Genomic DNA, 15,732 nt, shown 5'->3' with positions numbered 1-15,732 from the left:
CTACAAGTTACAGTGCTCTACAGATTGGTACTTCAGAAATTCTCCATAGGTGATTAGCAAGTAGAATTAAAAACAGGTATAAATTCTGATTAAAAGGGAAAAACCCTGCAAAACAAGACATAATGAGGTTAGGTAACAGCAACCAAAACAGACAGTGTATTTTTTTTTAAGATTTTATTTATTTTTCAAGAAAGGGAGAGAGAAACATCAATGTGTGGTTGCCTCTCACTCTCAACCAGGGACCCAACCTGGAATGTGCCCCCATCTGGAATCAAACTGGCGACCCCCAGGGCTCACAGGCCAGTGCTCAGTCCACTGAGCTATACCAGCCAGGGCTAGACAGTGCTGCTTAGAGTGTGCTTTGTGCTCCACCAGCATTAGCTGGGAATTCACTCTCCCAGCCCACCAGCTGCTTCCCAGGTAGCCACATAGTGGCTCTCCCACACACTCAAGACTGAGCTCCTCTTCCTGCCCTTAGGTGGCAAAAGGCAAGGGCTGCTTTGGCTTTGGGGTAAAGCAAATGACATCTGCAGTCTGAAATAAGACTTTATCATGTATGTGGGTGGGGTGACCCCCAATCCTTGTGAGGGAGGGAAGCAAGGTTGCAGTAGAAGGCAGCAGGGTGTCACTCTGAAAATGAAGTAGGTGGTGGTTAGTCCTCTGCCAGGTTGCTGCCTGACAGACCCCATACCCCCAACTCCCACCACCCTCCCAGTAGGAACAACCCTGGGTGAGTATCCGTACCTCCTTTCAGGCAAGGGGACTTTCCATTGCTTGAAAGCGGGGGTTGATAGTAGTCGTGATGGCACTTTTGTAGAGAGGATTGCTGTCCTGGGGGGAAAAGGTTGGAAATGATGAGGAAAAGTCTGAGGACTCTATTTTCTAGTCATAAGAGCCAACCTAGAACCTGAGCCAGATCCCAGGAACCTATGGATATTAGCAGAGGGGTGGGACAGGCCCCATACACCTAGGTGAGGGGTGGTGGGGCCTCAGTGGGAGGATCTGCTGAGGGTGAGGGGGCTGAGGGTCCAGTGGGAAAGCAGAGGAAAGGACCTAACCAAGGGAAGCAAGTAAAACCCAGCCCAGTGGGCTGTGAGGTGGTCTCACCTGCTTCCACTTGAGCTGCTGCCACTCCTTCTCAAAGCGTTTGTATTCTCGGCGGTCATAGATTTCCACTGAGAGCCGGTAAGCCAGGACCAGCCCCAGCCCCACTGCCACAATGCCCCCCACACAGCCTAGCGCAATGTCCCGGGTGCGGTCTGCTCCCTCTGTGGGGGTGAAACAACACAGACTTTTGGGGCATAGAGTTGATCAGCAGTTGTCCACAGTCTGCACGCAGCCCAATCCAGCCTTCCCAGCCCTACCTTTCAAAACAAAGGGAACCCAGCAGGGTTATCTTCAGTGCCCAGTTCCTTACCCTTGTTCAGTAGGCCTTTTACCTACACTTTTGCCTGGATTCACAGCTCTACCTCAACCCCTAGCCTGGTTCCCAGCCTGAGCTCTTAGTCCCTACTCTTCAGACTTCCAGGGCTCCATTTGGCATATCCAAGGCATTCCTGCCCACTTACTTTCTTGGTGTCTCACTTTCAGCGTGACCTTGCCTCCAACTTCATCCTCCACCAGGAAGAAGAACAGCTCGTTGTCCAGGGTCCTCTCTTTGCACCAGCCATCATCCCGTATAGAGTCCAGAACCAGAGTCACGTTGGCATGGGCACAAGCCATGCTGCAGTTGGTGGCCAGGGGGCCAGTTCCAAAGGCCCCACATTCTGCACAGTCCCTGTGCAGTGTATGCCAATAATTTACCAACTGGGCAATTATCACCCACTCCACGTGCAGGAAAGCAAGCAGGTGGCAGTGGCTAAGTGAGCCCCACTGTGCCCCTTCCCCCAAAATGCAAGATCTGAGGCCTCACCTGTGCCTCTCGCATGGTGTCTTGCAGCCTGGGCACTGATCACATAGGGCACCGTAGTAGCCGTCCAAGCACTGGCAGCGGTTGCATCTGCAGTGGCCATGCCCACTGCATAGCCCTCCTTCAGGACTGATACAGCCATCCATGTCCCCACTACACTCACATGCTGTGCCTGTGCGATTGGCATGACAGTGACACTTGCCACATCGACAGTGGCCAAAACCTGGGGCAGAATCATGCACACGGTGACAACCATATTCCCCGCAGACAATGGACATCACAGGCTTAACAGCTGATCTGTCCTGTGCATCCAGTTCCCTCAAGTATGCTGGTGCATGCTCCAACTTTTAATACCAGAATCTCTAATACCTGCCCTTAGTGCCTGGAAGGTGCTAGAGCATAAATACTCTTGGAAGAGCCACTCTGACCCAACCCTCCCAAAAGTTCCCAAGTACCTCCACAGAGGATGCCTTCATGTCGCTCACAGCTGGCATCATCACACTCGCACAGGCGCCCAGAGCTCTGTCCACTGCAGCTACAGCGTCCACACTGGCACCGCCCCTTCCCACTGCACAGGGGCCCTGTTCCGTTGAGTTCCCGGCACCCAGATTCCAGATCTGGGGAGGACAACTCAGACTCGGAGCACTCACAGAGTCGACCCAGGCGGCCTGGAACACAGCTGGGAGGGGAAGGCAGAGGTGCAAAAGGTGGGTCAGACAGTTCGACCATCCCTTGACCTGTCTTTCCCAGGATCTCACAAGAGGTGAAGATAGATGAGTGGCTGGAGGCATGTGGAATATAGTGAAGCACCAAGGAGTAAAAGCAAAGGGAGTCCTGGTGGAGGGGAAGGTCTCAGCATATCTGAGATGAAAATCAGGATGCAGTCTAGGGATGTCTAGGTAAAACTTGCCTAGAGATGCCAGTGGAAGAAGGGAAGGAAGAGGAATACAGGGGCTGTATTTGTGGGAAGCCACATAGGTGAAGGGAAACAAGAGGCACTCACCTGCACACCCCACATTGTAGGTGCCCCTGACCGTCACTGCAGTGGGGAGCTGGGAGCTGGTTGTCACTACAGTTACAATCACACAGAGTGTGCAACTCCACAGTCAGCTCCTCTGAGAAGCCAAGAGCTCGGAACCTCAGAAGATGGGGCTCTGGGAGGCAGTCGGCAGCTTGGAGAGTAACCGAAAAATTCACCTGAGGACAGGAAGAGCTGAAATCAGACTAAGATCACACGCGCCTGTGTACACACACGCATACATACCAAACCCATTGACCATCCAGAACCCCACTCCTTCGGAAATTAAGGGACAGGGTCATGCTAACACACATCTCCTAGCAACATGCTTGAGGAAGCCGCTCATTAAATCCTTCAGAGAGGATGGATGGAGGACTGTCCTGTGCTTTTGCATTGTTCTCTGCCTGTCTGCCATCTTTGTCATGCCTGCCTCAGTTTCCCATGCATGCCCACTTCCTTCCGCCTATCTTGACTGGCCTTACCATCTGGTTGATTCGGACATGGTTGCACTGGCCACGGTCCCCAGCCTCACCATCTCTCTTCTCGTGACCCCCACACTGAGATTCATAAGACACGTGGACCCCAGGAGGGAGTGGAGAGTGTTCGAGGGTCACAGTAGATGACAGGCTCTGTGGGGAGAGAATGAGTAACCACATAAAGGTGGGACTCTGACCCCACCTCATGCCCCCTCAGCCATTCCAGATTCTGCTAGAACCCACCCTCAGCCCGCCTTGGGGTTCCTTCCATTCTGCCTACTCTGGAGGTGTTTCTGGAGGAAGAACCTTCGAGAAACTTGAGGGGCGGACAGGGGCATCCAAGGGCTCCAATAGTATTTCAGTGCAGCTGTGGCAAGGGCCTGCTGGGGGTCAGGGCTGGCCAGGCACTGTGCATGTGCAGTGGCTGTGTTTTCAAATCCCAAATCAGGACACTCAACCTGCGGCCATACAAGGTCTAAGGGGCACTTCTCCTAGACTTTGTCCTGGGAAATTTGATACTGTCTCACATTTTCTGACCATGGTCTTAGGACATGGCTCCTGTCATCAAGAAGCCTGTGGTCTAGTTACAAAGATTAGGCCTAAACCCACGAAACACTTAGGAATTTTTATGGTTCCTTCCCTCTATAAAATTCTGTGGTTCCTGTGAAGAATATCTGAATTGTTTATGTTTAATGAAAGCAGGCTCCAGATGTTACATTCTTTATGTACAGACTGACTAGGGGGCAAATCCCAGCCCTTCTGTCTTTTATCTGAGTGACCTTGGGCAAGTCACTTAGCCTCCTTGTATCTGCGTCCTCATCTCTAAAATAAGGGTGGTATAGTTACCAAGCAGGGGTTTTAGTGGGGTCAGATGAGATAGCAACAGAATGTGCACTTAGGAGAGTGCTTGGCATGTAATAAAAGCTCGATCAATATTATTCCTTCCTTGCCCAGAGCTGGGCTCTGTTCTCTGCACAAATCAGACACTTAAGATTTCTGAATGTAAGTAAGATTGAGTGAGTGAGTGAACTATTTTAATGACAGCCATATGCAAACTGCAGGTTGGAGCTGTGGAGTGTTGCCCAAAAAGTGATTATTCCCTCTTAGTTCTGCCGCCCCTCCTGAGGGCCCCTTCCCACCTTTCCCAATGCCTGCCCACACCATTCCCCCCCACCCTGGCCCCTCACATTGTAAGCATCCATGATGAGCTGTACCACGTTGCTGGAATTCTCACTCAGCTCCCCCACTGCGGACTTAGGAATCAGCTTACTCAGCTCCTGAATTATGAGGAGTTAAGGGAAATGGTGGGTCACGACTCCAGAGAAATGGGCTTCTGGGGGCCTGGAAGGAGGGTATGTAGGGGAGAGGAGAATGGGCCTTTGAGGAAGGCTCAGGGTGGGAGGGCCTGACATCCAGACAGCTCTCACCTGGTAGACAGGCAGTGTGGTTCTGGTGACAGCAAAAATGGGCTGGATGTTTGCTGCAGAGAGAGTCTGGGCTACTTGGCCCACAGAGGGGTAGTCCTGGAACAGGGAGCGGGAACAAGTGAGCACCGCAGGTCCTCCACGACACGGCAAGGTGCTTTCAGCCCAGGAAATCCAGGAGCTGGGGTTCCACCAGCTAGAGGAGCCCTGGAGGCTTGGCATGGGAGGGAGGGGTTTGGGAGTCTAACCAGTGTGGAGTGGAACTGCTGGGGAAGATGGCAGGGCGGTTACCAGTCAGGAGAATGAGGCTAGGCGTGGGGATCCCGGGAGGAAAGGAGGTGTGGCTCAGATGGGGAGGGCCTGAGGGAGTGTGGAGACTCACAAATTCTGGGCTGCGACTGTAGAGGCCATTGCTGTCCAAGTGGCAGTGCCCATCGCTGGGCATGAAAATGCCCCCCAACTTCCCATCCCCAGCTGTGTGGAATGTGTCATCTGAAGTGAACACCAGCAGCCGAGACACATTTCTCCAGCCAATCTGCTCCTAGGGTGGGGTGGGGGGTAGGCTGTGTACTTGGGCGTGGCCCTGAGCCACCCTAGCCAGCAAAGTGAGCCAAGGATTTGGGCACCCTCGTTCTGAGTCAGTTTGCCTATACCCCGCCTCCAGCTCCCCTGCTTCTTTTCCCTGTAGTGGAGGCCTCCTTGTGAATTAGAAAAACATGCCTCTTCCTCAAGATATGTCACTCCAGTTCACTAAGAGGTTGCCCAGATAGATATGCAAACTACAGTGACTGTGATACAAATGGCACACCCTAGAACTGTGTACTGCACAACCGTAGGTGGCAGTCTTGGCTCAAAACAGTCCTGCAGATTCAGGTTCCTGCCCCACCTCCTCACCTGGCACAGTGCAGCCTGCAGAATGGCATCAAAGCCACCTTCAGGTGAGTCCAGGTTGCCAGACACGCTCTGGAGCCCCACCTCTCGCTCGAAGGCCGCAGCATCCCCGGTCAGAGACAGCACATGGCGGAAGCTGAAAGGCTGCTGGCAGCGCTCCAGCCGGGTGGGGCAGGGGTGGCGAAGCTTAGAGGGCACTGTGCTCACGAACGGCAGCACCGTTTTGTCCACGAAGGAGCCAAAGCCTGGAAGGGAGGAGGTGTGAAAACTGTGCCAGAAGTCCCTGGACAGCAGCACTGGGATGGTAGGGCCACTGCTGAGGACTAGGAAGGGAGGAAACCATGGGGAGTAGGGGATGATCCTGGAGGAGTGATGGGAGCCATGAGGTGCTAAGGGGCAGGGGCCCAGGACCCGGCAGGGGCAAAGGGCTGAGTCCACCAGCTCAGGGAAGTGGGGAATGGAGGAAATTAAGAGGAGGGCACAGTGAGGGTCAGGCAGGGGGTTCCTGAAAGCTGAGGAAGAAGGTGGGATGTAGGATCTAGTAGCAGCATGAAGGAAAGGAAGGGATTGTGAACAGAAAAGAGGTGAGCACAGAATGTGCAGCAAAGGGACAGTGACATTTAGACCTTGTTTGAAAGATGCAGGGCTGAGACTGGCATCAGGGCAACAATCGAGTTGGTAAGTCCAGGGCACTGCCTGGCCCCTGGGAGCTGTCTGAACACAGTCTTTCCAGACTCTCCGCCACAAATGCCTTTCCTGTAAAATGAGTGGTCCTACTGGACAGTCTCTCAAATCCCCTCCAGCTCTGACCTAGAAGATGATGTCTTTGGGAAGAGATGCCAGCAACCTGTGGCCCGTTAAAAACTGAGAGGGCAGGTAGGGCCCTTATGTGGCCAGGGCTTTGGCAGAGGCCAAGGCGGCGGTTGAAGTTAAAGGCAGAGAGCTGGCAGGTGGAGGGGCAGCGCTGCACTCACCGATGCGCACAGAATGGGTAACCTCCTTCAGTCGCACCAGCAGGGCGTGCCCAAGCTGGCGCACGAACTCCAGGTCGTCTTTCATGGAGTAGCTCAGGTCCATGAGGTAGTACAAGTCCACAGGGTATCCTTCTGCACGAAGGAAGCGGACCTGGAGCTGCTGGGGCTCCCCTAGGGGCGGGTGGGGGAGCAGGGGATCAGCAGGGCTAGTTCAAGCTGTGATCTGTGCCCAGACCTCTGCACTGACGCCTCTGACCCTCACTCACCCGGGCGCAAGGTGACCCGCACCCTCTGTGGTGCCAGCTGGGTGGCCCCCTCGCCCTGGGCACCCTGGCTGAGCGGCTTGTCCTGTAGCACCTCCTGCTGGCCATGGGGCTCCTCTAACTCCCCAGGGGGGCAACCCCGAGCCAGTAGCTCCTCACGCCTGGCGCAGCGTCGCTCCTCTGCCTCCCCAGAGGCGGTGAAGTTCTGCATCACAAGGGTAGGGATTTGGAGTCCGACCGTAGCCCCCTGCCCCTGCCCCACCACTGGCACAACCCCAGCCCTGCTCCAAGCCTACAATCCTAGCCACTTCTAACCCTTCCTCTCCTTGATCTCCTCTGATTCCCTCCCCTTCCTCCCTTCTACAGCTATGCTTGAACTCCTGACCATTTCTTTCTTGTCAGAACCCACTTCCTATAGCACCCTCCCTTCTCCTCCCTTATCTCCACTGCCCTCTTCCCCCAGCCACCTACCCTTTCCCTCCCAATGGGGCCACAGACTGACTTCCTCTTCAAAATCTCAGAGACCTCACTGGAGAGGGAGAGAGAGAGAGAGAGAGAGAGAGAGAGAGAGAGAGAGAGAGAGAGAGAGAGAGAGAGAGACAGAGAGACACAGAGGAACAGAGAAAAGAAAAAAAGGAGGAGCCCTGTCTCCTAGTCCAACATCCTCTGCTTGATCAGGCCAAAGTGGAAGGGGAGCAGGCTAAGACCCACAGTTTCTGAGAAGAGGAAAGGATAGGGACAGTAGAGGAAACCCTATTCCTCTTAATATGTCTGGTACCCCTGGGACTGGCGGGGAAGCCACAGGGGAAGGAAATGGTTAGAGTGGCTTCTCAGCTGGCCCAGGTGCCAGCTTCTGGTCTGGGGATTGGGGGAGGCAGACATATACCACAGTGTCCCAAGAGCACCCACCTGGCACCTCTGCCCTGTGCCTACTGCAGACTGAGTCTTCTGGTCCTCTCAGATTCACTGTGTGCCGTTCTCCTGGGCCTACTCAACTTCTATAGCTCTGCCTCCTAGTGAGTTTGCTCTCAACTCTTATCTAACTTTCCATTTTTCTGTTAGTGTTCTACCCCATCCCCATCTCAGGCACCCTTCATGTTCTGCCACTCCATGAGCCCTGTCTCTTTAAGACATAAACAGAACAGCTCTGTTTGACCAGCCAGAGAGACACTCACTCCCCAGGATCCTTCTTGGCCACTGAGGTAGCTCATGCCTTTCACCCAAACCCACGGATTTCCAATTCCTTCCCTTCTTCCCTCCCAGTCACAGGCTGACACACACCTAGGAACACACCCGCCACCCCCAACACCAGAGCCAGAGACCCAGTCATGCACTTTCTGTTATGAATTAACCCCCAATGTGATGGTATTTGGAAGTAGGGCCTCGGGGAAGAACTTAGGGTTAGATGAGGTCATGAGGGTAGAACCCTCATGTTGGGGTTAGTGCCTTATCAGAAGTCACAAGAGAGCTTATCTGTAGCCCATCTGCCAGGAACCAAATCTGCTGACACCTGTGCCTTGGACTTTCCATCCTCAAGAACTGTGAGAAATAAATTCCTGTTGTTTAAGCCATCCAGTCAATGGTATTTTGTTACAGCGGCCCAAGCTGACACTTTTTCACATGTATACATGTACAGTAGGTCCCTCTACCTATACACAAGAATGAGTTCCAACAAGAACATACTTCCTCCAAGCTCATAGTCACAAGTCTTGTCCATGTATATGCAAATACACAGTATGCACATACTTGTACACACACACACACAAGGGTCCCATGTGTACAAAATCAGTCAGTCTCACACAGGGCTGCAGAGTGCACCCAGGAAAAGTCGCACACATGCCCACACCCTCATACATGTATATCTCCAGGCTGCACATACCCCTACACGTGGCTCAAAGACCATGGGCCCATGTTTACCAGTTGCTTGCACCACGCACAGCTGGGATGTGAGAGGATGCACTTCTGACAGGAGGGGGCTGGCTGGCAGGATCCTGGCAGGGACTGATCAGGATCCCTCCATTCTGTGGCCTCCCCTGGGGGTGATATCTTGGCGTCAAGTTCACACTCACTTCTGCTCAGAACCAGCAGGAAGACAAGGACCATTGACAAAGTGACCATGGTCTGCAATAGGATATAAAGGGGGACACAAAGGTCATTATGGAGGACCTCTAAAGGTAGCCTGTGGTTGTCACTGTCAAAACTCTACCCCAACTCTTCATCTCCCCTCAGTCTCACTTCCCCATGTGGAGTCAGCAGTTCCTTCAAAATGGCAGGAAGGAGCAAGTACCAAGCCGTGGTAGGGACCTTGGAGAAGACCTGTCCCTCCTGTGTGCAGACTTCAAGAAGCCAAGGTGGGCAAATGGCCTAACCAAGAGTCTGGGGACTGGGCCTGCAGGCACTAAGGTCTACACACAGGTCTGCTCTCCAAGACTCCAAGCCAGAGTGGGAATACGGCCACATAGGAAACAGACCAGACTCTGGTCCTGCTCCAGTCACTTGCTGGCTGTATGGCAAGTCAAAGTCTCTCTGGGCCTTAGTTTCCACATCTGTAAAGTGACAGCATTAAATAATCAATTGAAAGCTCTTGTAGCTTTTATAATCTTGGATGTAAGGGAAGAGGGTCAGAGGCTCTAAGTAAGGGAGGAAGTCAGGGAGTGAGAATGGGAAGAAAAAGCTGGAGCAGATGCGGGAGCAGGGAAAGAGGCAGGGAAGGTTAGCTATATGACTGACGTGGTAGCAAGTAGAATAAAGAGCAGATCACAGGAACTTTCCAAGGTCTGGGCTAACAGAGGAAGGAAGGGTAGGGGGTGGTAAAATGTTCTCTTTACGCAAAGGGCATCTAGAGTGGGAAAAAGCGGGCCTGAAGACATGACCTCTACAGAAGGTCATTTTCTGATTTTAAAATATTTATTTATTAATTCAAAGTTTAAATAGGCAATCCATTACCATGCTTCAAAAATCAAAAAGTTAAATGCCAGTGGCCTTTTTTTTTTACAGAAGTGGAAAATCTGATTCTAAAACACATATGGAATTGCATGAATAACAAAACCATCTTGAAAAAGAACAGACTAGGAGGACTGACACCTCCCAATGCCGCAAGGCAGTGTGGTGCTGGTGTGAGGACAGGCATGTAGATTCACAGAATAGAATTGAGAGTCCAGAAATAAACCCATTCGTTTATGGCCAGTTAATTTTCAGCAAAGGTGCCAAATTATTCAACAAGGAAAAAACAGTCCTCAACCAATGGTGCTGGAACAACTGGATATCCACATGTAAAATAATGAAGTGGGACTCCTACCTCACAACACATACAAAAGTTAACTGCAAATGAATCAAAGGCCTAAAGAAAGTGCTTAAACTGTAAACTCTTAGGAGAAAATACAGAGGTAAATCTTCATGATTTTGGACTTGACAGTGGATTCTTGCTATGACGTCAAAAGCACAAACAACAAAAGAAAAAAATAGATACATTGGGTTTCATCAAAATTTAAAACTTTTGTTCATCAAAGGACACTATAGAGAGAGTGAAATGACAACCACAGAACAGGGGACAATATTTGCATATGAGGTCCCGGCCAGGTAGTTCAATTGGTTATACTGTTGTCCTAATACACCAAGGTCGTGGGTTCGATCCCTGGTCAGGGCACATACAAGAAGCAACCGGAGATTGCATAGATAAGTGAGACAACGAGTCAATGTTTCTCTCTTTCCCTTCCTCTTTCTCTCTCTCTAAAATCAATCATTAAAAAAAACTTGAAAGAAAATATTTGTAAATCATATATCTAATAAATATCCAGAACATATAAAGAACTCTTACAACTCAAAACAAAAGGGTAATCCTATTTTTTAAGTGAGCACAAGATTTAAATAGACATTTCTTTAAAGAAGATAGACAAATGGCCAACAAGCACATAAAAAGATGCTCATTGCCATTAGCAGTCAGAGAAATGCAAATCAAAGCCACAATGAGGTGACACTTTAAACTCTCTAGGATGGCTATAATCAGAAAAATAGAAAATAAGTGTTGATGAGAATGTAGAGAAAATGGGACTTTTGTTGTTGCTGGCGGGAATGTAAAATGGTACAACCACTGTGGAAAACAGTTTGGTGATTCTTTAATAAGTTAAGGCATAGAATTAACCTATGACCTGACAATTTCACTCCTAGGTATATTCCTAAAATAATTGAAAACAGCCCTGGCTGGTGTGGCTCAGTGGATTGAGCACTGGCCTGTGAACCAAAAAGTCTCTGGTTCGATTCTGTCAGGGCACATGCCTGGATTGCGGACCAGGTCCCCAGTGGGGATGTGTGAGAGGCAACCACACATTGATGTTTCTTTCTCTTTCTCTTTCCCTTCCCCTCTCTCTAAAGATCTTTAAAAAAAAATAGTTGAAAACAGGTTTTCAAACAATGGATGTTGATAGCTGAAAGGTAGAAACAACCCAATATCCATCAATTGATGAATGGATAAACAAAATGTGGTATATTCATATAATGAAATGTGGTATATTCATATAATTTTATTTGGCCATAAAAAGGAATGAAATATTGACACATACTACAATATCGATGAACCTTGAAAATATTATACTGAATGAATGACACCAGTCACAAATGACCACATACTGTATGGGTCCAATTACATGAAATAGCCTGTCTAGACAAATTCATAGAGACAGAAAATAGTTTAGTGGTTTGCAGGTGTGGGGCTGGGGAGGAAAGGATGGGGAGAAACTGCTTAATGGGCATTTCATTTTGGAATGAAGACAAGGTTCTGAAACTAGGTAGTGTATGGTTGCACGGCCTTGTGAGCTTCATGCCACTGACCTATACATTTAAGATGGTTAAAATGACAAATTTTATGTGTATTTTACCATAATAAAAAAATCAAAGGTAGATAAGACAGAAGTCTCCCAGTCCTAGCCCTTACCCACCTGTTTCCAAATAAAGAACCATATTTTATTTGTATTTTGTTGCTTCTAGTCTTTCTAGAGATTGTTTTATATATATACAAACTAATATGAACATATATATACATATGTGTGTATATATAGTATATATACTCTTTAAATGGAAGAATCAAATGATAGAATTCTACAAATGGTAGAACACTTTACACAGTTTTACATCTTACCTTTTTTTAAAACTTCCTAGAGATCCTGCTACCCAAGAAAATAAAAAACTTCCTTATTCATTTTTACAGCCATATAGTTTTCCATTGCATGAATATATTGTATTGCAGTCCTTTATGATTGGGATATAAATTGTTTCTAATTGTTCACTAGTGTAAATAATGCTGCAGTAAAAATTCTTATATTTATTATGTCACATGTGTGCAAGTGAATCTGTAGGATAAATTCCCAGGAGAGGATTTGTAAAGTCAATAACTAGGTGTCATTTGTAACATTGCTGAGTATTGCCAACATACTCAGGGGCTATGCCAGTTCACATCCCCATCAGTGGTGTATGAAAAAGGCCAGCTAACTCTTTGCCACTTGAGGCATCTGCCTCCTCCTTGCCTGGACCTAGACTTAAATTCTGATATTCTGCATGGAATGTGGAGAAGGGATGTGTTGCCAATTCGTTGGCCACCCTGTCCTGCTCCCTACCACCTGTGACCTCAGGTGTAGAATGTATATATAACAGAGGCTCCACCCTCCCGTGAGAGGCCAGCCAAGGGCTCAGCCTCAGTGTAACCTCAGCCTTGCTTGCTCTGCACGTCTGTGGTCAGGGAGGTTGGAGATACTGAAGCACAAAGCCCACTTTTGACTCATCTCTCATAGGTGGAGCCCCCATGGTACACTGGTTCCCCAGATAGGACAAACCCAGAAACCTCAGGCCCCCCTCATCTCCTGTAAAGGGAGCCCTGGGGCTCCTTGGACAGTCCTCCCCAACCCACTTCTCCTAATCGCCCCCCTCGTGTTCTCTCCTCCTTGTGGATACATAACCTGCCACTTCTCTTAATCTGCTGCTTTTCTCTTCTGCACTTTCTTTCACAGTTCTCTTTTGCTTCTTTTTTTTTTTTAAGATTTTATTTATTTATTTTTAGAGAGGGAAGGGAAGGAGAAAGAGAGAGAGAGAAACATCAATGTGTGGTTGCTGGGGGCCGTGGCCTGCAACCCAGGCATGTGCCCTGACTGGGAATCGAACCTGTCTTTTGCTTCTTTTTCTCTCCAATCCTAACTACAACATGGCAGAATCTTCTACTTCAACTCCCTCATTCTGTGAATAGAAACTTGAATTCCAGAGTGGTGAGTGGCTTGCTCAGAGTCACACCATGCACAGAGCAGGGATGGAGACAGGTTAGGCCCCATGTTTGGTGGGCTGCTGTCCTTCCCTCCAACCCATGCACCATCATCTTCGAGAGTAGTGCCCTCTCCCCAAGGAGCCCCTACCTAGTCCCTTTCTCTTTCCTTGGAGGGAGGTCTTCTTTAGCCTCCCTCCTCCCCATCATGGTTGTCCCATTCCTGGACTCGGTTCTGACTGCAATACACACCCTACTATTCCCTCAGCAGCTAAGAAACAGAGCTACTTCCCAATCCATCCAGATCTTCCCAAGTCAAAGAGTCCTCTGCTGCCCACTTGGAGTCATCAGGAGGAAAGACAGCTGAGCCACTGGGCTACACAGTCCCACGGGAGTGTGGGATCTGTGGCTAAGGTGCCACAGAGGAGGCCTGAGCTGTGCAGCACCCCTGACCCCCACTGTGAGCTCCTGAAGCAGCAGGTGTGGCTGGGGGGCAACCCTGGGGAATACCTTGACACAATCCTCCACACGAGGCAGGTGCTCAGATGATAGCACTCATGCATTCCCTCGCCTCCTTTTCCTCCCTCCAGCCCCGTTCTCGGGAAACTGATGCAACAGAAGTAGGTGGAGAGGAGAGCTTGTGAAACTGGAGGAGGGAACAAGACAGGGGAACTAGGAATGCAGAAAGGAGTTCAGAGCATTTTTCCAGCTTCAGCTGAATTCTGAGTGTCTTGGGGTCAGAGCCCTCTCCCCAGGAGGCTGGAACCAGCTGAGGCCTGGACTAGTAAGGAGAGGCGGGAGGGCTGGTGCCCTGGTACTCACAGGTGGGAGCAGAGCAGCCTTTCCTCTTGCGGCAGCGGCAGCCTTTGTGTACTGCTCTGGGAGGCTGCGGAGGAGGAAGTGACACGCCCGCTAGGGTGGGGGGGACTTGGGGATGGTGGGGGTGACTGATCTAGAAAGTAGAGCAGATAGGGGTAGAACTGGGCCAAGGGAGTTGATGATGCAGGGATCTGGAAGGTCATCTGTTGAGCACCTAATCGGTGCTTGGTGTATCACGATATTATAATGAATCTTCAAAGGAACCTCAAGACACAGGTGGTACTATTTCCCCAGTCCCCCTAGTTTTACAGATGTAGAGGCTTAGAGGTCACATTGCTAGTAACTGGCTGGTCTGGGATTCAAATCCAAGTCTGCCTGCCTTCCTGCCCTCTGTGATGATCTCTCCACTTTGTTATAGAGGAAGATGATAGGAAGGAAGAAATATGGAGGCAGTAAGTACTGCAAAGAGGGGGAAATTAGTGACAGTTGTTCATTCTGAAAACCCAGCGCCCATTGTACCATAGTGGGTGCTTAACAACACTGGCTCCAGGGCCAAATGGCCTCAGTTCAAATCCTGGCTCTGTAACACTTGCCTTAGATAAGTTGTTTGTCCTTCCCATGGCTATTTTCTCATCTCTCAAGTGGAACTCATAGGATTGCTGAGAATGAATGAGATAATTCATATCAATTGCTTACAAGAGAACCTGGCACATACTAGGGGCTTGATGAGAGCATCAGTGAATGAGAAGTAACAGAGTGAAAAGTGGAGAGGCTTTGAGAAATTCAAGGTCCAGACATCTGGGAAGTTGAGAGAGAGGCACAAGGCCAGGCTGAGAGGAGGAGACTGGGCCAAGGAGGCACGACAGCATGGGAGCCTGGGAAAGGGGTGGAGGAAGCCACCCAGGAGAAGCAGGGGTACAGGATGGCAGGTGGGACTGGAGCCGGAGCAAGGAGGAGGCCTGTAGGAAGACAGGGCTGTGGAAAAATTCTCCTCCGCCCACACTTGACCAGAGAGCGCTTTGAGAAGGAACTGGACAAGAGGTCTGTGTTCACAGGTGTCTCCTTTATCAGGAGGAGCACTCCTTTCAGGCAGGACTAACTGAAGCCACAGCACCTAGCGAAGCGCCCACCTCCCAGGGGAGGCTTGGTAAACGGCAGGTGGAATGTAGGAGTGCAGCTGCTGGTGGGGGCAACTGGGGAGAACTGGCCTCAGGCTATGGGACATGGTACCCTTCCCCCACAAGCAGAGATTATCATGGTGATGACTGCCCCCCACCCCATAGGCCCTGTGGTTTCCTCTAGAGCTTCTTTCACTTTCTTCTTCTGCTTTCCCCCACTCTTCTCTCCTCCCCTTGTTCCACATCCTCACCCTCTCTCCCATACACACAGGTCATCAGTGAAGAAAGCCAGGAAGAAGGTAGGCAAGGCCCTGTCCCGGGGAAGAAGTGGACCCTGGTGGGGCGGGGCGGGAGAGTGATGATGAGGGAGTGCAGCGGTGCGGTGGTGGAGGCCAAGGGCAGTGGGGCATACAGGGGCAGGGGGAGATTAGGACAGAAGATAACCCTGGTGTCATGAAAGCTCAGTGGAGGTCATGGGGTGAAGGGTGGGGTCAGATGGGACAGAGGGAGTGACCCTTAAGATAAGAGTGGAGTCATAAGGGGTGGGAGAGCTCGTGGAGTGAGGGGTTGATATAAAACAAACACTAACTTAGATG

The 15,732-nt window shown here is 50.2% G+C and overlaps 1 protein-coding gene across 3 annotated transcripts; it reads right to left on the bottom strand.

The window, feature by feature from the left end:
- Positions 1 to 159: 159 nt before the first annotated feature.
- ITGB7 (integrin subunit beta 7) lies at positions 160 to 14,128 on the bottom strand. Of its 3 annotated transcripts, none has more exons than XM_045829422.1 (16): positions 14,022 to 14,128; positions 8,873 to 9,076; positions 6,959 to 7,160; positions 6,693 to 6,863; positions 5,722 to 5,963; positions 5,210 to 5,368; positions 4,831 to 4,926; positions 4,591 to 4,680; positions 3,410 to 3,556; positions 2,913 to 3,106; positions 2,365 to 2,588; positions 1,913 to 2,132; positions 1,569 to 1,777; positions 1,108 to 1,268; positions 745 to 831; positions 160 to 630 (listed from the first exon to the last, which is right to left on the bottom strand). In XM_045829422.1, exons 2-15 carry the CDS (start codon positions 9,071 to 9,073, stop codon positions 751 to 753), a joined length of 2,397 nt encoding a protein of 798 aa, XP_045685378.1. In that variant the 5' UTR covers positions 9,074 to 9,076; positions 14,022 to 14,128; the 3' UTR covers positions 160 to 630; positions 745 to 750. The 3 variants fall into 3 exon arrangements, with proteins under 3 accessions (XP_045685378.1, XP_045685376.1, XP_045685377.1); XM_045829420.1 differs by having other exon boundaries at positions 1,913 to 2,081; positions 14,022 to 14,104; XM_045829421.1 differs by lacking the exon at positions 14,022 to 14,128 and having other exon boundaries at positions 8,835 to 8,970.
- Positions 14,129 to 15,732: the final 1,604 nt, after the last annotated feature.

Source organism: Phyllostomus hastatus, unplaced genomic scaffold, assembly GCF_019186645.2.
Source record: "Phyllostomus hastatus isolate PE091 unplaced genomic scaffold, TTU_PhHast_1.1 phas_scaffold_93, whole genome shotgun sequence".
Taxonomy (NCBI): Eukaryota; Metazoa; Chordata; class Mammalia; order Chiroptera; family Phyllostomidae; genus Phyllostomus; species Phyllostomus hastatus.
Note: the sequence above shows the minus strand (reverse complement) of the source record. Positions and strands in the feature narration are given on the sequence as shown.

What these genes read in the sequence shown, in the direction of transcription:
- ITGB7 (XM_045829422.1), bottom strand. Translation starts at nt 9,073, where the DNA reads ATGGTCACTTTGTCAATGGTCCTTGTCTTCCTGCTGGTTCTGAGCAGA. An exon ending in TGCAGGCTGCACTGTGCCAG is followed by an intron (nt 5,369 to 5,721) that starts GTGAGGAGGTGG and finishes ACCCCACCCTAG; the next exon opens with GAGCAGATTGGCTGGAGAAA. An exon ending in AGCAGCTCAAGTGGAAGCAG is followed by an intron (nt 832 to 1,107) that starts GTGAGACCACCT and finishes TTTTCCCCCCAG; the next exon opens with GACAGCAATCCTCTCTACAA.